Consider the following 24,821-nt stretch of genomic DNA (forward strand, 5'->3'; position numbering starts at 1 on the left):
TGCTGTTTGGAAACTGTTTTGTTAACTTTGATTTAACTATGATTTTTTTTTTCTGATTGTCTCCATTTTTATGTTTCTTAAAATTTTCTTAAATTATTATATTAAATATTATTTTTTATTTATTTTTATCCAAATCAAAGTAACATAATGCTGAACATCAGTTTTGTCTAAATTATACAGTATGGGGATCTATTTTGTTCAAGAAGCTGAGTCCAACATTTCTTTTGGACAACTGATGCTAAGACAGACAGACATTAATTAATGGGTGATGCATGAGAATGAAAATAGCAGACAATAATAATAATAATAATAATAATAATAAGATACCCCTCTCTATCTCTCCTCACTCGCACGTTTATTTTATGGTCGTGATTGTATTCTTTTCCCTCCCAAGGGAAATAACCTGACGAATGCTTATAGGAACGTAAAAACACCAGCAGCTGCAGTGCGTTTGACTGACCGCACCGTTGCCCAATCAACAAAGAGTTAATTCCACCGCAGCCAATCGCGTTCGAGTAGGCGGGGACATGTGGTGTGGCGGGGAGGGGAGGCAGGGAGGGGGTCTGAACCACTTGCGGCTAGTTAGCCTAGCTGTGCTACCGAGCGATGACATGCTTTGACAGAGAAATGCTATTCCAACGGGGCACAGCGTTATAACCAGCTAGGCTTATTTAGCTTCTCGGGAGTGTGGGGAGAAAAAACAACAAAAACAACAAACAACAACAACAACAACACCACCCGGCAGCCGGCTGGAATTCGGGACATCATTTCCGAAAAAAAAAAAAAAAAAAAAAAAAAAAAAAAGAAGAAGAAGGAGAGAAGAAGGAAGAAGAAGAAGAAGGTGGCCGTCAAGGAATCAAAGGTACGACTGAGCTCCCAGACTTTAGCTCCCTGCTATCCTCCAATTCAACCAGCGCGTTAGCTCACGTCGGCTAACGGCTAAGTGTGTTAATAACCCGGACAAAACCAGCCTGTCGCCTTGCCAACACGCTGCTACCCCCAGCTGGGTAACTAACGGTTACCGCAGCTGAGATTATTATTATTATTATTTTATTTTTTTAAAACCTTTTTTTTTGTGTGTGTGTGTGGAATTTACTCAACCGGTTAGCCAAGTTAGGTGTCGTTGACACGCTGTCAGGCTTAAGTTGTAAGATGTATATATATATATATGTATATATATATATTAAAAAAAAAAAAAGATGAAATAAAACTGCCTCTACGTGAAGTTTAGGTTTCATTTCATGAACCACGTTTTAACACGTTTACATCTGAGATTGGAAAAAAAAAAAAAAAAAAATGGAGATGACGCTTTAAACGGGAGACACACCGGCGTGAAAACGACACAACGTTGAATCGTGAATTGCATCTTCTAATTTAAAGCATTTAAAGTCGTATTTATTTTATTTTTGTATTATTTTTTAACATCATGTAACAAAAGCTGAAGTTGAGTTTGTTGTGCTCGGATTAGACCCAGCTCGGTCACGATGGAGGCATTCCCTCACAATGAGGTTAAGTTATGATCCCCTTGGGCTTGTAGCCAGAAACAGTTCTTGTTGTCAGTCCATCACTTCTTCTTTTACCCTTTGTTATTGCAATGACATTATTAAATTTGTTTATTTTATTTTATTTTTTTACATTCAGATGATTAATCATTCAGGCAACAATATGCCAATTAAAAAGGCCATCTAAGTTTCTCAAGGTCCAAGGTGATGTCTTTTAAATATCTTGTGTGGTCTGACCAACAGTCCCAAACACAAAGATATTCTGTTCACATTTGGTGCCACAGTGTGAGTGAGTGTGAGTGTGTCGAAAACCAATTATCAAAAGTGTTGAGACTTAATTTACTTAAATGGATGAATCATTTCAGCTGTAATCGTCTACATACCCACGTCTGCCTCGAAGGACCAGCAACTGGAAGGCAATTGTACTTCAGCAAAATTAAACCATTTCTGTTTTTGGTCGAGATTTGAGATAACTGCGCGCTCTGTTTATCTCCTAACGTTGTTTCTACCTTAGACAACCCAAGCCAGACTAAATGTCATGCCTCTGTAGCACAATGGGGAATACGGTTGTATAATTGTTGGCAAGCTCTTGTGGCTTATGTTTGTGTGCCCTTTTTTTTTATTATTTTTTTTTTTTATGAAGATTTTTTTTTTTTCAGTAGTGCTGTGTAACAGTCAACAGAAACCCACAGATAATGATTTGACAATATGAGGTTATTTTTATCTGGAGGATATAGGCGGGTAGCATGAGTGTCTTGCCAAACACGAGCAGCTGCTGAGCAATGTAGTTTCTGTAATTATTGTCACACTTAAGATTTCAGGGAGGTGACAAGAGAGACATTTGGTGTGCTGTGTGCTCCGTGGGAGTCACAGGGAGGATGGCCACGGTTTACAGAGAAACAGATGGTAAAGTCACGCTTTTTAGCATCTTTTATGCTTGAAGGCTGACGTTCTCTATTCGCATTTGACGTATGAAAATGGCTATCGGGCAATTTATTTGGAAAATTTGCACCTGTCAGCTGCCAGCTCACAAGTTTATGTGCAAGACCGAGGACTCCCCCTGAACTTAAAGCTCCCACTCTTCAGCTATGCGTGCTGATATTGCAGTGATGTGGCCCTGCTTACTTCATCCATGTCCTATTGTTAGCCCCTGTTGACTCACATACCCTCTAACAGCACCCTTGTTTGAATGTTATGACAGAATAATCTCTTCTGGATATGAAGTGATGATCTCATTTTATGTTAGGTTCGGCCCTTGCCTCTTTCCCAGTGTGCCTGGCTGTGTGCTGTCAGTGGCCTCCAGCAGCCAAATCTGTCCTCACAGCCTAGAGGAAAATACCAACTGTGCATCTCATGATAGCCAAAAAGCTAATGTGGCTGAAAATTCCCCTTGTCAAATGACAGGCTAAGGCATCAAGTCTAACGTATCTTTAGGCTTCTAATGAAGTTGAGAAATGGCGGATTTATTTTTCCTGCAATTGTGTCTCTTCTCTTGTGCCATCTCTCTAACCTCGGTTATTGCAATTCTCTTCCATTTCCTCTTTTTCTTGTGATTTAGTTTTCTGTCTGTGTTGTTTTCCTATGACTGCCCATGCATATAGGCGTGTTTGAATAGTCATACGGTAGTTGAAGTCACCTGTGGTGACAACAACTCTTGACGTTTGCCTTGACGAAGGGCAAACAGGAGATGAATGACAAGTGCACTTAAAGGCTTTGTCTAGATATTGATGCATATCATCAAACTCTCCACCGTTGAGGGTTTTTAGTATAATGACATCTCTCCCACTTCTGTAAAACTTCACAGTCTAGTCTACATGCGGTCATATATTTGCTGTAATTTTTCACTTGTAGTGAATGATTAGACTTCCTCATGTGGGAGAGAAGAAGTGTGCAGTTTCGCTAGTGTTTTTCTTTTAGTTCATCATGGCTTTGGGGTTTTCCTTCAGTGAGTTTGGTGAAAATGAGGATGTGTGTACTTGTGTTACTGTGATTATCGCTGTTATAGCAGAAGTTGTTGTGTTTCAACTGACTAAAAAAGCAGTATTTTCATAACGTGTTACCCGAAATGTACTTTTCTTGTATAATGAAAACAGACTTTCCAGGCACAGCAACATTGTCACTGAAGATAAACTAAAGCTGTGAAGTCTGCACACCTGCGTGTTTTATGAGCATTTGTGGGACCAGCAGGAGGTGGGGCCTTTAGGTCTAACTCGGTCCACCACGATGTTCTCTCCTACAAGTTAGACAGCTGGTGTATTTTTTTCAAAACCTGAATCATAGTCTGAACGTAAAAGTGGACGTAGCTTCTGGGTCTACAGGTCGGCTCCAAAAAGGCTCTGGCGCCATAGACTCCCATTCAACTTCTCTCATGAAAGGCAGCGTCAATAAATTGTCGCCAAAGTCGTTCCGACTCGTTGGCTTTCTTGATAATCCATCTGAAAATAATCTCCATCGTTATTTACATATTAGGCCTTTTAAAAAGTGTATCTGTTTGATTGACGGGCCTGTGGTGCGGTCAGGTTTCCACTGTAGGCGGGTGGGCGCAGTGTCCTCAGAAATCAAGTCAAATCCAAGATGTACCAAACCAAAAATACCAACCTGAAATACTGAGGTTTCAGAATGGCAGTACACAAACGAATGGGTGATGTCACGGTTGGTTGCGGTGTGATCATTATCAAGGGGCTGTTGATTCATGTGTGGCTTCTGGCCCCTAAGAGATATTATTGTCGTGCCTTTTGATCTGACGACTTTGCTTGTCAGTTTCAGATCCCGGCCTGTTTTTAAAAAAAAAAAAAAAATTAATTTCAGACCTTCAAATTCCTTTTCATGTATCTCTTATGAGGAAACTTTCTAATTAAAGCATTTTAATGGCCATACTTCTGCATCAAAGTATAGTACCTAACCCTATTATTTGACCATCTCAGTAAAAATGGGTTTAGTCTTTCGTATTGCTTCAGTTACATTTATTTCTGTGTCCCGAGTTAAATCGTTTGAAGGGGTTAACGACATGCATTGTCGTCTGCCAGTGTCTCGCCAAAGTTACCATACAAATGGGGGCTTTAAATAAAATACCATGAGAACGTACTTTATACTCTCTTAGTGTAATAATAGTCAAAAATAACTCATTTTCATGAGGGACAGTCTTCCCAGTGTTTTTGAAATGCGTGTAGGCCGTCAGAGTCCGGCAGTACAGAGGTGAGGGGATTTCTCTGGAAAATGTTTTCTTTCTTGTCCGTCTCCTATCAAAGATCTTGTAGATGTTGTCAATTTGCGCAGAGCCCAGATTTTTGTGGCATCGCCATGCAATCTGGAATGCGTGCTGCTCTCAAGATACGCAAGTTCCAACACGTGGCCCTCTCAGGCTTCTGTCCCAAGTAGCTGGTTCAGTCCTATTGCGACAGCACCCTGGGGCTCATATTTGCCAGGATGTAGGAAGACGAATAGGAAGCGAGTGTATCCATTTCATCTCTCTGCACAGGCTGTCTGGGATTATTATCTTGCGGTTTACAAATAATATGCTATTTTGACTGCAACAATAGGGAAGGCTGCATTAACAACAAGGTCTACAACTACAGTGCATCACTTGTCCACATTTAGATTTTATGTGTGCAATCTTTTTTTTTTTTTTTTTTTTTTTTTTATTGACTCCTTAGTGCAACTAGTAGTTTTAAGTAGCCTGACAGCACACCAAACCACAAACAGCTTTATGGTACTGTAGCAGTTGATGTCAGGAATCCTTCTGCTTTGTAAACTTGGATTAGTCATCAGGAAATCCCCTGGAGCTCTCAGAGGTTGTGAGGTAACCTGAAGGTTTATGTTGCTGATGTTTTGATCGAAGATTGCTTGGATGTGGCCATCATTATTGGACCTGGTAGACATGCCACCCAGAACAAGAACTGGCAACCTCAGGGTGTGGATGAAGAGATACAGGCTGCTGCTTGGGGTGAAGTCTGAGGGAATAGATCCTTCTCACATGGAGCTGCTATGTTCTCGTGGGTGTCTCCTTACGGATAGGATTTAAGCCTTTTCCTGCTGGATCGCCTCCTGCTAAGAATATTCATTTACTGTAAATAATTCATGGTAATTAGATAACGTGTGAATACGGCTTACATTAGTTCAATCTTGCAAATGGTTAAGCAGTGATATTATTTCTATATTTAGCCAGTTCTACAACAGTGTAGGCTTCCTTCAAGCCCTTTGGTGAATTCATGCGCTGTGGTTTATGATGGGGTGCTTTGATCAGGCTCTTCAGAGCTGGTCCAGACCACTAATTTACCTCATTTTGACAATCTTGACAATCAAGCACCCATATGAGAGATCCTGTGAAAGTCATCTTTTGTGTCATGCCTTTTTCTATTGAGCTGGCGTCATTCCAGTTCATATGTTCCTCTACATCATTCCATCCTTACTACAAATGTGTTATTCAGACCTTTATATATTTATTTTATGCCTTAAAAAAAAACAAAAAAATCTGCTTTTATTTTAGGCGTACTTCTGTGCAGATAATACGTAGTGGGTGCCGGGGGCCTGTTAGAAACTTAAAACGTAAAGCTTTTTTTTTACCCCAAAAAAAGCACTTTTGGATTAGTGCGAGACACTGACAAAGATGCTGTCATGCTGTTTAGTGTCTCATCCTCACTTCCAGCAACAAAAAAAAAAACAAGTCAGTTCACCAACCCCATCTCTCTGCGAGCTCGAGAGTAACATCCAGGCTGCGGAATATTTTGCTCAAATTAAATGGGGACGTGAGAACAGTTTAGAGTTAGTGTTTGTTAATTTGCCTTGACTACTTTATGATCATATATTCTTATTGTCAAATGTAGTAATGAATGTCCTTTTTGTATGGATGTGTGACAATATCAGAATATGTCTGTTTGATAAGAGATTGATACAACAGGTTTGAGGAAGGAATAGGCTTTGATTTACGTTAACTATGTAGTGCTATTGCGGTACTGGAGACATTTGGTTCTCTATAACCTTCATAAGTGCTACTCTTATGTTGTTTATTAAAATCTTTCCGCGGTACAAATGGTCATACGTGTGATTTAGCATTTTCCAGGTAAATTGCTAAGCAACATTTGTCAAACAGTGTCATTTGTGTAGACATCTCAAAGATTTGTACCGAGTGAAAATTGAGCCCTTTGATGTGAAATTACCGTAAAAGAAAGCTTGAAACTTTTGACTGTTGGTTGTTGCTATGAGGATAAATCTCTGGCAGTTCTCAAAGGACATGAGCCACGGTCTATTTTAGGCCATTTCCAACTGCTGAGGGTGATCCCGAGGGGTGGATAACCAACTGCTTTCACACAGTCTTGAGTGAAGCCTATATGCTTAGCCCGAAACACTGGAGGACCCCCTAATTCAATTTTAATGTCATGCTGGAACAATACAGTTTTCTGATGTGTGAAATAATGTGTGGCGTTAAAGTTTAAACCTCATCTTTCATCCCTTTAACGAGGTGCATTACATGCATCGATGCCAAGATAAGTTATCTGAACTCATTGCAACACAGGGGTCGAGCCTGCACTCTGTCAGATTGCATCACTTTCCCATCATCCGTTCACCCTTGTGTCCACACTTCCTGTCTCACAGCTGGCCTGCCAAGTCTCCCATGACCCTTTGCTGCTATGCTGCTGTTTTGTTTTGAGAGAATCTGGGACAGCTGGGATGAAATGCAGCCTCCTGGGTTTCAGTTGCTGTGGTGCGATGTGAAAAAAGAGCACAAGTACTTATTTCACCAGTCCACCGCCACCCGTGTGCCGTCGGTTCGTGAAGCAGACCTGCCTTGTGGCAAAACTGCAAGTTTTCGGTGTAAGTTGGAGGAAGTGCAGCAGTGCCAGAGGGGCCGAGTGAGCGGTGAGCATACAGAGCACATTCCAGAAGGCAGCAGAGCCCTGTGATTTTAGCAGGCTGTCACAGGGATTAGGTTACTCTGTCTGCCTCTGTGAGCTCATGCTGTTGCTGTCTCAGTGCCTCAGCAATCCTGCCGAGCAGCGGTACACTATCTGCTCCCACAGTGAGGACAGACCAGGATTTTTCTTAGACAGTATCCAGCTGTTGTGACTCCCATCTTTACAAAGAACTTCCCATGTCACTGGTAAATAAAGTCCAAAACACTGAGGGAAATGAATGCAGGACGCACATTCGGCTTCAGGTCTTTCTTTCTCATTCATGTCTTCGATATAGCATCCCCAAGAAATACATTACCGCATAGGCCACTGGGGGGGCTCTTTGACTGGATCTCCTTTTGTGTGTGTGTGTGTGTGTGTGTGTGTGTGTGTGCGTGTGTGTTCTTTTCTTTTCCCCTGCAAAGACACAAGAGGTTATAGCAGCAGCTGTAGACTGCAGGATGTGGTGAACTCGTGTCACTGTAGTTACATAGTAACTTAAGAACTCGCAAAGTTGCACCCAGCCTCTGTATCTGACATGCAGTTGTTGTGGTTAAGCGTCTTCAGATTCTATTGACAAGCATAAAGGTGCTCTCTGAAAATCTCACGGGACTGTCAGAACTCCTTCCCTATTAAATAAATAATTGCGACGATAACGATGCCGAATTTGGATTAGTGGTATGTTGCTGATGGGGAAACATTTGTGACAAGTGTTGGTACTCTTGAGAACATGAGTGGATCACTGATAGCAACGCCGGTTGACCTGTCACTGGCTCTTTTCCGCTGCTACGACACCAGATAAGATGGACACGGACAAACAGCTCGGTATTTGGCAGTTTACAATATGGCACACATGCGTGACACAAATAGGCTCTCTTATTCCATAAAGCTATCCTTTCCTGTGGTCGCGTCGCCATGCAGAGTTCAGTATTAAGCAGGTACCTGTGAATTGAAAGATTTTTAGCACAGACTCGCGCGAATAAAAATTCAACCACAGGACTCGAGCCGTTATTTCTATGGATCGCATTCAAATCGGGAAAATTCCAAACATATTCAGGTTTCATCTTTTTAAATGTTAAATGGAATATTTTTAGGATTTGGGCTGTTGATTGTACAAAACAAAAGAATTTGTTGTGGTGTCGTACATCGTGCCGTACATTTTTCACAGTTTCCTGACATATTGCACACTAAAGATTTTCTTATTTAATCAAGATTATAATCAAACATTTTATTGATAATGGAACATAATTATTAGTAGCCTGAATCACACATACTTCTGTTAAGTTGCCCAGGTCAGTGTTCACCTACCACGGTGATCTGATGATGAGCCACTCATTCAGAGCTGTAATGAAGTCGTTTGCTGAGTAAAGCGGCAGGAATACCATCGGCTGCTTAAAACCACCGGAGAACCACTGAGCGAGAAGCTCTCGTCGTAAAGCAGCTGCGGCAAATGTTGTCTTGAATTGCCTCCGGTTTTTGCTCGGTTAAAACAAAATGTCATCCCTCCATTAGATGCCGTTACATGCTCGGGCGAGTTGGTTGTAATCGGCAGCTTCAACCACTAGATGTCACTAAATCCTACGCTCCGCTTCTTTAAGATATGAACAGTCTTTAATTTCCGTTTTCTCCGGGGTTTTTTTTTTTTTTTTTTTTTGTGAGGGAAGAACGGTGCAAGAGAAAGTACCTAAATTGAGCTGGGGTAAACCCCGCACATACCACCAGACTTGCCCACCTCTTTACCATTCTACGCAGTCTGGGTGCCCTTGTTGACGACCACAAAGCTTAGGCATAAGGATCCCAGTTTTTGCTTTACACCTCGGCACCCATGTTATTGTCGGTGTTCTTGGCTTCTTCGAAACATCAATAACAACTACTTACTCGTTATAAAGGTCGCAGGCCATTTGACTGGGAGCAGTGCTTCATCACGTCGTCGCATTTGACAATCTTTTCCACAAAATATTTCCAGATCAGCAGTCCCTTGCGTTTCATACGGTGAGCTCTGCTCTCTCTCCTCCCCATCCCTGTCTGAATAATCAGAGAACTCGAGAGGACAAAATCATAAATCCAAACATAAACCTTGTCTTTTAAAGTAATCAAACTACAGATGGTTCTGGAGATGTTGTTTCTAATCCCTCTGAACTTGCAATACAAATACAGTCCCACACTTGTTGCATCTAGGGTCCAATAATGGTCTGTTTTTGTTATCACAAAACCAGAGAAGAAGTTTTGTGATGAAGTGGCCGCCAGTTTGTCTTAAAAAGTAAATCTTTTGAACCTGCAGTGCAGTTGGTTGATTTAAGGCAAGCCTTTTGATTCTGTGTCCGAAAGGTGAACATAAAAACAACTGGTGGCACAGCATCGGGATTTTACTGTCCTTTAAATTAGTTCATAGTGTGCTGCGTGTTGATGATGGATTGGGCTTACCTGTTAATTCTGCCTGGCAGAATGGGTAGATAGAGATCCACAGTGCACGCGAACGTGACACCGTTTGAGCAGTTTGACCTATCTGACCTCGTGTGCAGTGCTTTGGAGTGGCGACTGGCCTCGGCTCAGTTTGCAGCTGTGCGATTAGCTCAGAGCATCTGTCGCCTAACTTTTTGATCCTCCCCTCATCTGCACTGTCGTAAGTCACTGCGATGTTAATGTGCACTTAGTGCTCAGCCACCCTAGATGTGTGTGTGTGGGGGGTGGGGGGTGGGGGGGGGGGGCAAACGAAGTGCAGTGGGCTTTCTGAAATGGGGAGATAGCTGGAAAAGGAATATTCATACTCTGATGGTTCAGTCATGCAGTGGAAGGGAAAGAGTTTTGAAGTGGAAAAACGATAGTAAGGGAGGGATGTTGTAAGTGGAGAAGGAGCACATATACACACTTGTCTGCCTTTTTGGCAGACAGTTATCCAGCCCAGCCCAGGGAGTGGAGAGATTGTTGCCTTTGTCTTGGTGAAAGAGGCATTCGAGGAGAGTAAATCAGCTCTTTGTTTTTGGGTGCCACTCCCTAACATGTCTTCCAGTGTTCATTAATTTAATTAACGATGGAAATGGAGCAAGCAACAACTTGAGATTAGAAAAAACCACAATATACACCCCCTTTTTTTTTTTTTTTAAATTGTATTTTTGGTAGATAGAGTCACCAACACCCCACATGGGGAAATGCAGCCCATACTATAGGGTTCCCCCCCCTTCAGATTTCAGTGTGAGCTGAGTAATATGAACTACAGTGGCATTACGGGATCTTTACGTCACACCTCTTAGCTTCAGGCTGTAAACTTGTTGTTGTGTCGAGATGTGACCCCATCATCCCCTGTTACAGTAACTGTAAAATACATTTAAAAAAAATAAAATCTGTAATTGTTCTGAAGAGAGGGTCTGACCAACATTTTTCCTTTTTCCTCCAGGAAAAACTGAAGCAACATTTCTGCAGCTCTCGTCTTATGCTTATTTGTTGTTTACTCTGCTCGTCTTGGTTAATCATGCTGAAAGTTAGCTCGGCCGCCTCTCCTCATGTTTGCTTAAGATCAGGTTCTGGGCCTATCTCAAGGCCAGCTGTAGCTGAAACCGAGACACTGCTGCTGCTTCAAATACAAACCCAGAGCTCTCTATCAATGAGGTCAGTGTCTGGTCCCTGAAGTCGGTCGTGGGGGGGGGGGGCGGGTGGGAAGGTGAAACTCCATCCACTCCTGTGACATCAGAGCAGCGAAGAAGCAGCCGCTTCAATTGTGCCTCACTCCCCCAGCGCTGACCCAAGTATCCGCAGTATTAACAAAAGCATAGCCTGACTGTGCTGGTGGCTATATGGGTCATAAGACTACTTGTTGTGAATGTGCTCATTGTTGAAAAAGTTTTCACTGTGGCTCACTGTACTCCAAAAATCATAATTTTAGACAGCCCGGGGAACCTATGCAGCATCGCAAACAATAGAGGCACGCTTGTTAGTAACGCAGTTCGCGTAAGCATATTTAAAGAGGCTTCACGTACAAGAATATTCATAAACCGGGGCTAAATTTAAAACGATGTCCTCCATCATTAGTGCTCAGTGCGAGTTTCACTCCCTGACGTGGCCGCACTGCTGACGCACAGGGCCTCTCTTCTTCGCTACCTTGTTCCAATAATCTCTGCCATCCTCCGCGCTAGCCAGGTTCACATTCAATGCACAACACGAAAGACAATCGTTGGACGGCTCCTGAGAGGAAATCATCCCCTGTTTAAATTCATGAAGAATGTAGATACCGAGAGATTAGTTCTTTTGCTTCAACAGTCGTCGGTGTTCAAAACTGAAAAGAATAGTCATTTATATCTGTTATTTCAAGAATACAATTGGTGGAGGGAAATTATGTCCGAAGAGACTAAACTGTGGAAATAATTGGTGGCATTTCTGCAGGACCTCTGGCCTGTCTCAGTCGTAGTATATTTGGATAACATTGTCCATATCTTGGCATGAATATACGCTTATGACAGATATGGGCAGCAGCTTGATTGTGATTAACAAAATTTGGGCATTGGCAAAGATGCATGCGATAAGTGTGCGCTATGAGTGTTATTGACAAATCTCTGTGAAGATTTACAGGGAAAATGTTTAATTCTCCTGCATCAATTCTGTTCTTTTCTAGGTCAACAGAAGTGTCAGAGCCCTTGAAGTTCTCAGCTTTGATGCAGTACAGGTAGAGCTCTCTATTTCCAAACAGCTTCTCAATGTGCTTTTGGTGTGTTTCTAGCTAATGATTGGTCCCGGAGGAAACGACGTACTCGGAGAATAACACCGACACGTGAAGTGCGAGCCGTCACAGCAAAGAGATTTGGATAAAACATGTCTGTTTTAATGGAGGTTCTGTGAAAACTGGGATCCAAATAAGTTGCCACTACTGCTATACACAAGACGACACTAGTCCTGATCGCAACATTGAACGACAATAAGACATTCTGTGGTTTGTTTTGTTGAAATTGGCTGTGAAGCGGGATATTCCTTTTTGACCACTCTGACGTTTCTGCTTTTTTTTTTTTTTTTTTTTTTCTATTAGTGAACCCAGTGCAAGATGACGGAAGAGGTGATTGTCATCGCCAAGTTCGACTACATGGCCCAGCAGGACCAGGAGCTTGACATCAAGAAGAACGAGCGCCTCTGGCTCCTTGACGACTCCAAGTCCTGGTGGAGGGTTCGAAATGCCACCAACAAAACGGGCTTTGTGCCGTCTAACTACGTGGAGAGGAAGAACAGTGCCAGGAAAGCTTCTATTGTCAAGAATCTCAAAGACACACTAGGTAAACAAAAAGCCCCCCAAAAAAAACAATCATTTATGGTTTCTTCAGTTTACAATTCAGTGTTGTTAGCTACATGTAATAACAATAATACATTTAATTTATATAGCGTTTTTCGTAATACTCAAAGATACTTTACAAAGTTAAAATGATCAAAGAAAACGATACAATAAAAGTGTAAATCACACAACTTTAAGCACACATTAAAAGCAGCTAATAAAAGTACAAAACACACAGCATGCATCATAGATGCAAAAAATTTCCCCTCAGGGATTAATAAAGTAACTACCTAACCTAACCTAGATTAAAAATGTGGTTGTTTAATCAGCAAGGACCAGAGACCATGTTAAAGTTTACAGTCTCCCCATGACCTTGTTTATTTCTATGGCGGATCTCATAATGTTTCAGCTAAGCTGCATAGATATTTACGCTCTAAATATTTATATATCTTCGCTTCGCTCACAGCATCTTTTTGGCTGACATGCTTTGTGTTTCACACACAGTTGTCTGTGTTAACTGAAACAAAGCAGCGCCACAGAGCATCCTTTATCTAGGCCAGCTTTCACTCTTGTTTGTTTTTGACCACGCTGTTGTGGTACATTATATGACAGCCACCACAAGAAGATGGTCCCAGTGATGTCTCATTGGTTGAAATGCAGACAGCGCCTTTCTTGTCACTTTGCACTTCGACTGAACCTTTAGTACCTGCTTGGAGTGTCTGATGCAAGGTTTTGATTTTTTTTTACCTCAAAGCATTCATACGGGTAAGTCGTTAATACATATTTTTAGGTTTCAGCTTAAATACAGTCGATGCGTTTCTTTCTGCTTTTCTCTCTCTAAATATCTGCACTTTCTGTTTGTTTGCGCGCGAGCAAATGCAGCAGAAGATTTTGTTTGATTTTTTTTTCTTCATGCCCTTTTATCATGACTGCATTTGATACAGCACAGGTGTTGTCTGCTCTGTCAGCAGCACGGTAATATTTCTGGGCGCTGCTATTTGCCAAAGGCCTTGTACCGCCAGGAGCGAGCCAACTGTAGCTGTGTATGTAAGCCAAGGTTACCATTTGTCTTCGCTTAATTCTTCTCCATGTCAGATATTCATGATCCATTTGATATACACACGGCGACCACTGGCATCCAATCTGGAACACAGCCCCCGATAGCTCGGCGGTGGCTTTGCCTGTGATTTCACCGTTTGATCATTTCTCTTATGCGTCATCATAAAATGTCTTCAGTTTCTGAGGCTTTTCATCCTGTAATTTCCAAGCTGTTAGCAACCAAAGGGCATCTGTATCTCAGTTTAAAGCATGGTGGCAGAGCCTTTTTTTTTTTTTTTTTTTTTTTTTTTTTTTTTTTTAATTGCTCTACTTTGACCATGACTGTTTGGTCCAGGTCTCATTGGGTTTGCGCACCAACATTTGCCACTGTTGAGACTTAAAGGCAGACTAGAACTGGCCTGCGCGATATTGACGCCTACCTGTTTTATTCAGACTACAGGTTGGTTTTGTTGTGATATTAACGAAGCGCTTTGAGTGAGTTTATTGCACGTTTATCTTACTTTTGTGAAGTCGAGGCTTTACGGCTTGAACCACCAACTGCGCTTATTTGATCATTTGACTTGAAGGTCACATCAATGTGCTCTTGAGAGGCTGAAAAAAAAAGAAGAAAAAAAGGCATCTTTGTGTCCTTCGCTTATCATTTGATGTGGTGACGAGGGGGACTTCTGCGAGGAGTCCCGAGGCCCCTCTCCCCCGAAGCATCTTTCCTACCGCACAAAGCAGTGAAACACGGGGGCTGTTCTGGGTGTTTCTTACCAGAAGTGTGTCATTGCTTAACTACATGACACACTGCAGTGTTTGCAAAACACTTATCTGTTTGGACATAAGAACTGTGTCTTCCTGTCAGTGTCAGTAGGTTTTTTGTGTGTGTGTGTGCATTGTTGTTGTGGTGACATTTGGGCACAACTGTGCTCTGATGATACAAATATTTTGTTCAAATATATAAAGCTCATTTATTTTTTTATTTTTTTTTTGTTGTTGTTTTTTTGCATTGCATTCTAGACTTTTAACCAAGAAAGATTTCCCTTTTTGTTATTGGTTGACCCAAGATGATTGTTTTACTGCCGTTTTAAGTCCAGTCTGTTTTGCCCTGAAGTGTTTTGACCTGTTTGCTTGTCCGTTATGAGAAGTGTGTATTTACATGGGTGGGTGCGAGTGTGTGTTGTCATACACCACAGGCACAAACCTGCCCATCAACAACCCCACCTGTCACGACATCCACTGATCAAATGTTTCAGGTGAACACAAGCCATGTCTCGCGTGAAACCCAATGAATCATGAACTAATGTAAAATATGAGTCAATGGAAAAAAAAAGAAAAATAAATCCTTGTTAAACGCTAACACGGTCGTAGAAAGCTTGGAAATACTTCACCTTCATTTGCCCTATTTTATGATCTGCGAGTAGGTTTGGGACACCTAAACTGGAAGATCGATGGTGCTTATGGTTTTCTTGTACACGTGTGTGTGTGTGTGTGTGTGTGTGTGTGTGTGTGTGTGTGGGAGAACAATAAGAGAACTACACTTTTCATACGTTATGTGGGAGGAAAAATCTCTTCTCTTTTTGAAACAGGCATGCGGCTGGGTGTGGAGTGGTGTCATCGTTTGAAAGAATGTGTGAGGCTATGATCTGTGCAGATGGCTGCCTTTTGCTGTACAAGTGTGTGTGCGTTTCTGTGTTCGAGGACTCATGTTTCCTGGGTTTGTTGTAAAGTTATGAGTGTGTCTCTACAAACAACTGCAGTCATGTGACGCTGAGCACCCACTGACTCATGCGGAGGTTGCTGCCTCTCCGCAGATCCGTAGGTTTTCCCCGCCTTTTTTCTTTTTTTAAATAGACCCTACCCTCTCACAAGTCTCAATTTGCTGCTATATGTTGAGGAAATAGCTCCTTCACTTTCTGTCTATCTCTCTCCTTTCATTTCTTTTCTTTCCCTCTTAAGTCTGAGCTTCAACCCCCTCCTCCCTCCTTCTTCCCCTCTCCATGAGGCCTCTGTACTCTGCCTTCCAGAGCTGGACCGGAGGCCTCTCCAACCTGCACTCTCATTGGCTAAGCATGATCACATGGTCAGGGAGTGGGCTGCCCTGCTCAGCAATCCGCCCAGCTCTCTGGGTGTTCACATGGAATAACTCTACAGCTGCAGTGGGGAGAGAGCAGGGGCCGGGCAAGACAGAGAGGGAGAGGCAGCGAGCCCAAAATGGACATGGCTAACCTATTCAAACATTTCTTTCGTGAGTTCTCAACTTTCCTAGTCTTCTGTAGCTCCTTGAAGTTGGTGTGACTGGTTTATTATTTTACAAGTAGATTAGAAATCGTTTGTCTCAAGTTTGAGCGGCTCTTTATTTAGTGTTTTTTTGTTTTTTTTCTTCTCTCTCTTCCCGTTCTGATTTTTCACTTTGGTTAAGAGTCACTTTCAGCTTCAAGTTAGCCAAATGAATGTGTTGTATTTAGAGCAGGCGGAAACTGATTTTTGTGTTAACATGTTGTGCTGGCAGAGTGAGGGTGTCTTAACTGCTTTTTGAAGGCTGCGTCTGTGTGAGCGGCTGCAAAGACTGGGTGGATATGCTTTTGAAAAGCCTTCTGCTGAGCCCAAGCCTGTAATTGCCTCAGCAATCCTTCTCTGTCTCTTTCTGTTAAACACACTCATAGATACACACACACACACACACACACACACACACACACACACACACACACACACTGTAAACCTACCCCATTTTTTTCTCTCTAGTATTTGTCCTAGTGAGTGGGCTGCAATTTAGTGGATTACATTATCATGCTTGAAGACCCCTTCTCCACCTCTGTTTTTTAGGAATATCTCCAGACATAGCAGATGTCTGTTTTCTTTTATGCTACCCTCAGGGCTCGCTTGCTCGCTCACTCACTCTGGGAGGGTCACCCACCCCACCACCCCCCCCGCCCCACCACCCTACCACCAGTCATGAGCTACAGTTGAAGGGGACGCGGGGTGCTCATGTAGAACACTGTAGTCATTGTGCTAAAAGGAGGAAAGGGTCTCTGCTGATTGATGGGACCCCCGTCTTCCATCTCCTGCACCTCACTCGGTTATCAGAGGAATGTCATTCCGTGGGTCGTGGCTACTTTACAGCCACACTGACTCTTTTTTAAAAAAAAAAAAAAAAATCCTGGCGCACACCCGTGCTGTAATCTCACCTTGTAGCTGCTGAGTGGTGTCTCCTGCCTCTGTCTATCTCCCCTACTTTGCGCGCTTGTGTGTGTTTTCTGTGTGTGTGTGTGTTTCTGTCTGTCTGTCTGTCTGTCTGTCTGTCTGTGTGTGTGTGTGTGTGTGTGTGTGTGTGTGTGTGTGTGTGTGTGTGTGTGTGTGTGTGTGTGTCCAGCGACTGGTCTCCTCACAGTCTAAAGGATCCAGAGAGTGGAAGGGGACATGGAGACGAGCTAACAAATGTTTTTTTTTTTGCTTGTGTAAACGGAGAGCTGTTGGTCTCCTCTCTTTCTCTCCCCTCCCTCTGTTTTCCTGTTTCTGAGCCTCCCCAGTGAGCGGAAACTCTAATTTGAGCCACATTTCTCTCTGAGCTTCAGTGAAGTGCTGGCCAGGGAGGAAGTGAGAAGTTAGAAGGAAGTTGAATCATTGTGTGGATTCTTGTCTGTTGGACCTTCTGTCAGTCTCTGTCCCTCGCTCCCTCCTTTCCAACTCCCCCGCCCCCTCGTCCACAAAAGCAAAAGACATCATCAGAATTAAGAGGCTGGCCGCGGAGACGTCAACCTCACTTCAAGCCTTAGATGTTAGCCTTCTGCTATTCTTTTGTTTTTCTGGGTCTGCTTCCTTTAAGAATGGCTTCAGAGGAAGTGAAGAGAGGTCTGGGCTTGGTGAAGAGTAGCCAGCACTGTAAACATGTTGGTAGAGAACAGCATAAACATCTACAGCATGGCTCCTTTTGTTTATTGAACTTTAATGGTCTGTATGGCTGCAGATCACTTTTATTATCAAATAATATATATATATATATATATTTTATTTTTTTCCCCCCAGAGGCCCTGTTGTTTTACTTTTGTAAAATAATAAAACCAGAAAGTTTGAAACCTGAAAAAAAAAAGACTTAAATGTTTGCGGATTATCAAACTAATAAGAGATGAGTAAGAGAATGTTTGACGAATCGATTGACTAATACTCTCATCTCCAGATTTGAATGGGTTTTTTTTTTGGCAGGTCTCTGGAAGTAAATAACTTCCTGTCAAGAGCTAAATTGGCTTTGTGGTGTGTCTAGCAATACTTTACCACAAGTCTTTTTTTTTTTTTTTTTTTCATCATCCATGTCATTCGTTGGGCTGGGTATTAAACCTCAAGACATTTTTCATGAACACTGGAATGTGTCCATCATACAGAGTGTTTGAAAACTGTCAAGTGCCAAAAGCTGGCGTCGTATATCTGGTCAGATTTGTCGTCACAACTGTAAAATCCAAATGTTGCCCGTTTTTAACAGTTTTATTGAGCCGAAACGTTCACGTTGGCTTGTGTTCAGACACATTTAAGAACTTTGGCTTCTTTTGATAGATGGAAAAAAAAAAAAAAAAATGTGTCAATTTTCCTTAATGTTCAGTATCATTTTGTTATTGACTCTTTGAAAATACATTTTCTATTTATTCGAGTGATCAGATTTCCGAATGGGCCTCAAAGTGTAGATATTATCTCCCAGTAAAACTTTTCTTTCTTCCTCTCTGCTGACCACAAATAAATGTCATTATGCCACATGTCAGTGTCACGACATCTGTTGCTTTACTGGTGTATCAAAATAGTCCAGTCGTGTTGTAGTTATGGAAACCTTGTGTTATTGAACGAGGGGAATACCGTCCGTTTATCAAAGCGGATTGATTTTACAACAACGGTGCTTTGATAAAAATGCGACTTAAAAGTGGGTCACCAGAAAAGAGGTTAAGAAAAATTAGGTCAAATGAAAAACGGTTTGAAAATGACGGTCCAAAAATACTGTTTAACGGTTAGAAATGTGGTAACTGTGTTGCTGCGGGGATGCAAATGTGCACAAACCAGACGGTTTGTAGAAAGTTAATAATTGCTGGATTTATTACAACCTGCTGGTATCGCTATCGGGCAGAGTTGTTTTGGCGTATCTCCTGACCGTGACAGTGCACTGACCAGAGCTGCAGAAAAGACGGAGCTGTTCTTCTCCTTAAGCTCCATCGCAGAGATCGATGGCTGCCTCGCTTTTGATGTCTCAGACGGCTGTAGTTGAAAGAGCGCCGCACGTTTTCCTGCGTGGCCATCAGTCAACCGTGTGAGCAGCCCGATTGAAGCTGTAGTTTTAAAGGCAGCCCAAAGGGGATGCTCCCCACTGAAGAATACGCCGACTCACTCTTGTGTGCGTTCCTTCTTTAGTTTTTTTTTTTTTTTGTCCCGCTGTTTGTGACTGCTGTCATTACACTTAAACTTTTAAGGCTCCTACTCCACCGCTTTGCTGAGGGCGGCTGTTTTGTGTTTCCAGCCTGATGACGCGAGCTTGACTTGCTGTCAACATATAGAGCACTTTCTGAGACTCTTCTGTCCAGATGACATCAGTATTGCTATATAATAACCTAACTAGAATTTGGATTTTTTTTTTTGTTGTTGTTGTTTTTGTTGTTTTTTCTGGGGGAAAACCGATCAGTGGTCGGGCTCTTTTGCGCTTAACTGACAACGAGCGCATTTAAGCTCCTGTCAAATGTGTGGCCGTGTCCAAGCCGGGGGATGTGAAGGCACCGTCAGACAGCCTGACGCGGGGTGTTGTCGTCCACAGAGGAAGAGCCCTGGAATGGAGGGAAGCCAAAGGGTCGAGAGGGCCCTGGCAGACAATGGACAGCCAGCCTGCGTAGGGCGGCCAGAGTTAAAAAACAAAAACTAGTTCCCGTCTTGTCACTGGCAGCGCAACAAACTCCCCGCCACTTTCTTCTGCTCCCGCCGAGGCGCCTCATCTGTGGACAAAAAGTGAATCTTTCGGGGGGGCGGGGGGAGGCGGGTTTACATTCGCGCGCCGCGGTCCTCGTCATTGTTCACGGTGATTTACCGCCGTCAGATGCAATATGATTTCCTTCCTCAGCATCCTTTCCTCAGGAAATGCACAGGAAAAAGCACGTGACGTCAGAAGGGAGAAACATTTGCGGCGCGCAGTACTTGCGAATTTCTGTTCTGAGCCTCTCACGGAGACCAGCGGCGTTTCAGTGGAAACTGAAAATACCACATCGCGTGTCTTGATAGCTGGCAGAATTTACGGTTAACTTTTCAGGTGGAGAGGAAGTCTGTGCTCTTCACGGGGTTGGGGGAGCGGGCGGAGGGGTTAGGTGCGTGTTGGGTGTTTATTCTTAGTGTGCTCCCTTTTCAAATTGATGCTCTTGGATCCAAATCCCCCAAAAAATATGAATTTGTTGTTTGTCAAAAAAAAATTTGTCATTATCAGTGTTGTTTTTTTTTTTTTGTCCTAATACTTTCGGGCTCAAACTTAGCATATTCTATTAGTTATGACTATCTATCTGCAGCTGAATAATTCTCCTGTTCCTCTCACGGTATGCGGTGGTAAAGGTGTCTGTAAAGCACTGCAGGCTGCTGTTGAGATAATGAAATGTTCCCTGGTTCAGTCCTTAAAAATCCAGTGACGTCTCTTTTTACGGCACTGAAGGATCCCGTTAGAAGTGTTTGACCTCAGACTGCCCCGTCACCGGCCTGCATTTTATGTGCCAACATAACTTTGCAACATAAAATTGCTCCAAATTCAGATTTCGCTCTCAAATTCTCTCTTAAATGTCACGACTACGTGGAATGCCTGCAGGTTTGAAAATCTGCGTCCACACTTTGTCTTTGCGTTACCTCGTCAGACTTGTTTTGAGTGTCGTTGCGCCACTGGACATACCTGACCAGTAGATTTAAAGATCCGAGGATCGTTGTGTCCAGAGGTTGACTGAACGCACGAACCCGGCTGAAATATCCAGGAAGTGCTCGCCGAAGTCGTGTGTGTGTGTGTGTGTGTGTGCGTGTGTGTGTGTGTGTGTGCCCGTGCCCGTTGCGCGGTGGGGGAAGATAAGAGCCTCTGCTGAACCGTAAAAGGAAGCTCAGACTCGCAGCTCTTCTTCTTTGCACAGCCACATAAATGAATTCTTGCATATCAACCTGCAACAGCACGACAAGCAGGTGCCCTCAATCACAACCTCTTATCTTCTCCCGAGTGTCAGCCACCCGAAGCTGCGCAGGCAAATCCCAACTTCCCCTTGTTAGCTGGGCGCAGATTGAGCATCTAGTCAAATGGTTCGATGCAAAGTGTTCCGCAGCAGGAAGCGGACGAATAAACACCCCCCCCCCCCCCCCCCCCCCCCCCCCCCCCCCGCCGACGGGGACCTGCTGATAAAGGGTTGTGTTACCTGGCCAGAGAGATACAATTATAAAGTCTCTGGTCTCAGCTGGAGCGTACAGACAATTTGTTGACACGGAGTTGACCCCTGACCTTTTTGTTTTGGAGCTAACTGGGCCATTTCCAACGGCGCGACGACACGTCCCGGGGCTCGCACCTGCGCGATCGCTTTTTATCTTCCCTCAAAATGAACGTATTTGAACTCTTGTGGATTTAGATGTCCCCCCCCACCCCCACCCCACCCCACCCCTTCATGTTTGTACGATTTTAAACTCCAGAGAAGAGTGGTGGTGTGGTTGTTGCCGTTGGTACGGGGACAAAATATGTGAATCACCTCGAGGCGTTGTAGCAATTTAGGTCAAATGTTTATTTTTCTTTCGATATCCGTTGTCTTGCTCTGGTCTTTTTTTTTTTTTTTTTTTTTTTTTTTGGTCTTCTTCCTTTGACGCACGAGTAGCGTCTGCGCCCTACCCCCGACCTCCGCCGGCAGACGTCAGCTCTTAACACCCCGTCTGGAGTCTGTAGTTATGGACAGCGGCGGGACTAATAACAGAGTCTACCTGGAAGCAATTTGACGTCGGACTCTCGGCTCCACCGTGAAATCTGTCTGCCCTCCTCGAGTCGGGAGACGCACCTCGGCAACAATTTAATCTGCGTGCGGAGCACGTTCGTGTGCGGCGTCGGGACACATTAGTCACGCCGCGCACTCGAACCCTGGAGACCGCACCCTGCCTCGCTGTATAATTTCGCCCCACTGTCTCCTGACCGTTGCAAGCGACGGCCTTCGCCGACGTAATCGGAAATGGGGGGGTCGGCTCACCGTGTCCGGTGTCGGTCTTTTTTTTTTGTTGTTGTTGTTAGCTCCGGTCTCGTTTGCCTTCCGTCATCGGTAAGGCCCGTAGGCTCGCGGTGATGACGGTGATGGTCACGCGAGCTTCGCCCGGTTTAAAGTATTGCTTTTCCGCAGAAGAAAGAAAAGCGAGGTGTGGACTAGACAGGTCGGACCGAGCGTCGGAGCCGCTTTCCGGCCTCTTGCGACGTAAGAGGAAGCGGTCGTGATCGCGGCGAAAGCTCACGGGCACCGTAATCCTTTCTGCCGTCCCCCCCTCCCCCCCCCCCCCTCCCCCCGGCCGTTCACCGACGATGCCAAACAGGTCGCCCGGACGTTTTAGTAAAACACGCTCTTCGGCCAAGCTCCTCTCACGGAGGTCTCTGGCATCGCTCGGTAAAAAAAAAAGGCCGGTTTTCTGAAAGCCCTCGGTTCAGAAAGTCTTCCGATAAACACGCCCTCAATCGTCCGCCCTTCACGCCGAAGTCGAACGGCGTCAGCTCGGGCGGGAACGGGGAGCGGAGGGTTTGCAGGGCTCGCGGGGAGGACACGAGCGCTCGGCGGGGTGTTGGCCAGAAATCCGATGGCGTTCTGTTATCGGGCCGCGGTGCGAGCAGAGCTGCAGGTGTCGCGGCGGCTGAGGCGATTAGTGCGGCGTGATTAGCAGCAATCAAATGTGACTGAACCTTTTGGCCTGCGGAGCTGGAACGCGAGTGTCGCTTGTGACCGGCGTTAACGTTGGGTAGCAGCACATAGGGAAACTGCTTTACTCTCTTCTTTAGTTTCCACGTGATTTATAGTCCCACGTCAAAACAAGTTTTCATCCCACTCAGACTTTTTTTTTTTTTTTTTTCCACCGTGCCAGCGTTGCTTTTTTTTTTTTTTTTTTTGTTTCCTCAGCACCTAGGACTAATCCCCAAGAATGTATTTGGAGTGTGTGTGTGGGGGTTAGGACACTGTAATGTGGCAAAGGAATGATATTTAGCCCTGCTTACCCCCGCCCCCCCCCCCCCCCCCTCCCCTCCTCCATCCCCCTCCCCCGCTCCCTGTATTTCAGCACAGCCCATAATGCTTATTATTGGTGCCTGGTATTTGTCTGGTATTTTTCTTTCCTCCCTTAAACTTTCAGAGGTGTGTGTGTGTGTGTGTGTGTGTGTGTGTGCGTGTGCGTGTGTGTTAATAAAATGATAACTTTAAAGTTTGAATTTACACAAAAATAAATGTCTTTGTTCCTGCTGCTTCAGGATGTCAGTTTATGATCTAATTCACTGGACGTGGTTTTAACGTAGACGACGACGACGATGATCATCATCATCATCATCATCATCATCTCCTCTCTGCAAACCCTTGACACCTTTCGTTGATGATTATTTTTTTTTTTTTTCTTTCTTTCTTTCTTTCTTTCTTTCTTTCTTTCTTTCTTTCTTTCTTTCTTTCTAGGAATTGGGAAGGTGAAGAGCAGAAAGGGCGGGATGAGAGACACGGCCTCCAACGCTGACACTGATATGTATGCAGATAACGGTGAGCGGCTGTACGACCTCAACCTGCCCGCCCTGGTCAAGTTCAGCTACACGGCAGAGCGCGAGGACGAGCTGTCTCTGGTGAAGGGCACGCGGGTGGTGGTGATGGAGAAGTGCAGCGACGGCTGGTGGCGCGGCAGCTACAGCGGGCGGTCCGGCTGGTTCCCGTCCAACTACGTGACGGAGGACATGGACGGGACGGCGGGGGGAGGCGGCGGCGGCGGCGGCACGGGCGGGCTCGGCGACCCGGCCGGATCGCTAACGGAGAAGCTGGCCGCCGTGGTGAACAGCACCGCCAACGGGAACCGCGTGCTGCACACGGTCCAGGCGCTCTACCCGTTCAACTCCGAGAACGCCGAGGAACTAAACTTTGAGAAGGGCGAGGTGATGGAGGGTCGTGGAGAAGCCCGAGAACGACCCCGAGTGGTGGAAGTGCCGCAAAGCGGACGGACAGCTGGGCTTGGTGCCCAAGAACTACGTCACCGTGCTGGACTCCGCCTCCCATAAACCCACGGCGGGGCCCACCGGGCCGCCCACGCCCGACTGCGACTACATCTCGCCTTCGGGCAGCGGGCGCTTCGCGGGAAAGGAGTGGTACTACGGGAAGGTGACGCGCCACCAGGCCGAGGTGGCCCTCAATCAGAGAGGCACGGAGGGAGACTTCCTCATCCGAGACAGCGAGTCGTCGGTCGGTCGCCCCGCTCCTCCCAGCCGCCAGCGATTTTGTTTTTTGTTTGTTTTTTTTTAGTTTTTTTTTACTCTATTCGTTGTCGTTGCCCTGAAATACGTTTTACTAACCAGATTTTCCTCTTCCTTTCCAGCCAAACGACTTTTCGATCTCCCTGAAGGCGCAGAGCAAGAACAAGCATTTCAAAGTGCAGCTGAAGGAAAACCTTTACTGCATTGGACAGCGCAAGTTCAACTCTATGGAGGAGCTTGTTGAACACTATAAAAAGGCCCCCATCTTCACCAGCGAGCAGGGAGACAAACTGTACCTGGTCAAGGCCCTGGCTGCCTCCTGATCCGTCTCGCTCTCACGCACACTCACACACTCACACACACACACACACACACACACACACACACACACACACACACACGCGCGCACACACACTTACACATCCTTAATGGCATCCATATATAATACACATACAAATGCCTTTACACCAGAACACACACTAACATTTCAGCTCCAAGCCTGAAGACTTAACACATCATCAGAACTTAAATGGCCGATTTGTGAGCATTCCAAGAGGGAGGTATGGAAAAAGCAGAGACGTTGATGGTGGAGACAAAAAGACTATGGACTCCTGAGAGTTGACTACAGACCTCTTGGTCGCCTATTTTAAATTATCCAGATGTGTTAGGTCATAGGCAATGCCATGTATTTCCACCTTGAT

At 44.5% G+C, this 24,821-nt stretch overlaps 1 protein-coding gene across 1 annotated transcript; it reads left to right on the forward strand.

The window, feature by feature from the left end:
- The first annotated feature begins 556 nt into the window (after positions 1–556).
- Positions 557–24,815, forward strand: LOC138204305 (SH2/SH3 adapter protein Nck1-like). Its single transcript, XM_069159448.1, is given in 5 exon segments — positions 557–862; positions 12,405–12,645; positions 23,342–23,814; positions 23,816–24,109; positions 24,243–24,815. Coding segments are annotated over 4 exon segments (1,194 nt in total). The 5' UTR covers positions 557–862; positions 12,405–12,419; the 3' UTR covers positions 24,444–24,815.
- The last annotated feature ends 6 nt before the right edge of the window (positions 24,816–24,821 follow it).

Source organism: Embiotoca jacksoni, unplaced genomic scaffold (genome assembly GCF_022577435.1).
Source record: "Embiotoca jacksoni isolate LCO1_2020_lvr unplaced genomic scaffold, fEmbJac1.0.p SCAF_25, whole genome shotgun sequence".
NCBI lineage: Eukaryota > Metazoa > Chordata > Actinopteri > Embiotocidae > Embiotoca > Embiotoca jacksoni.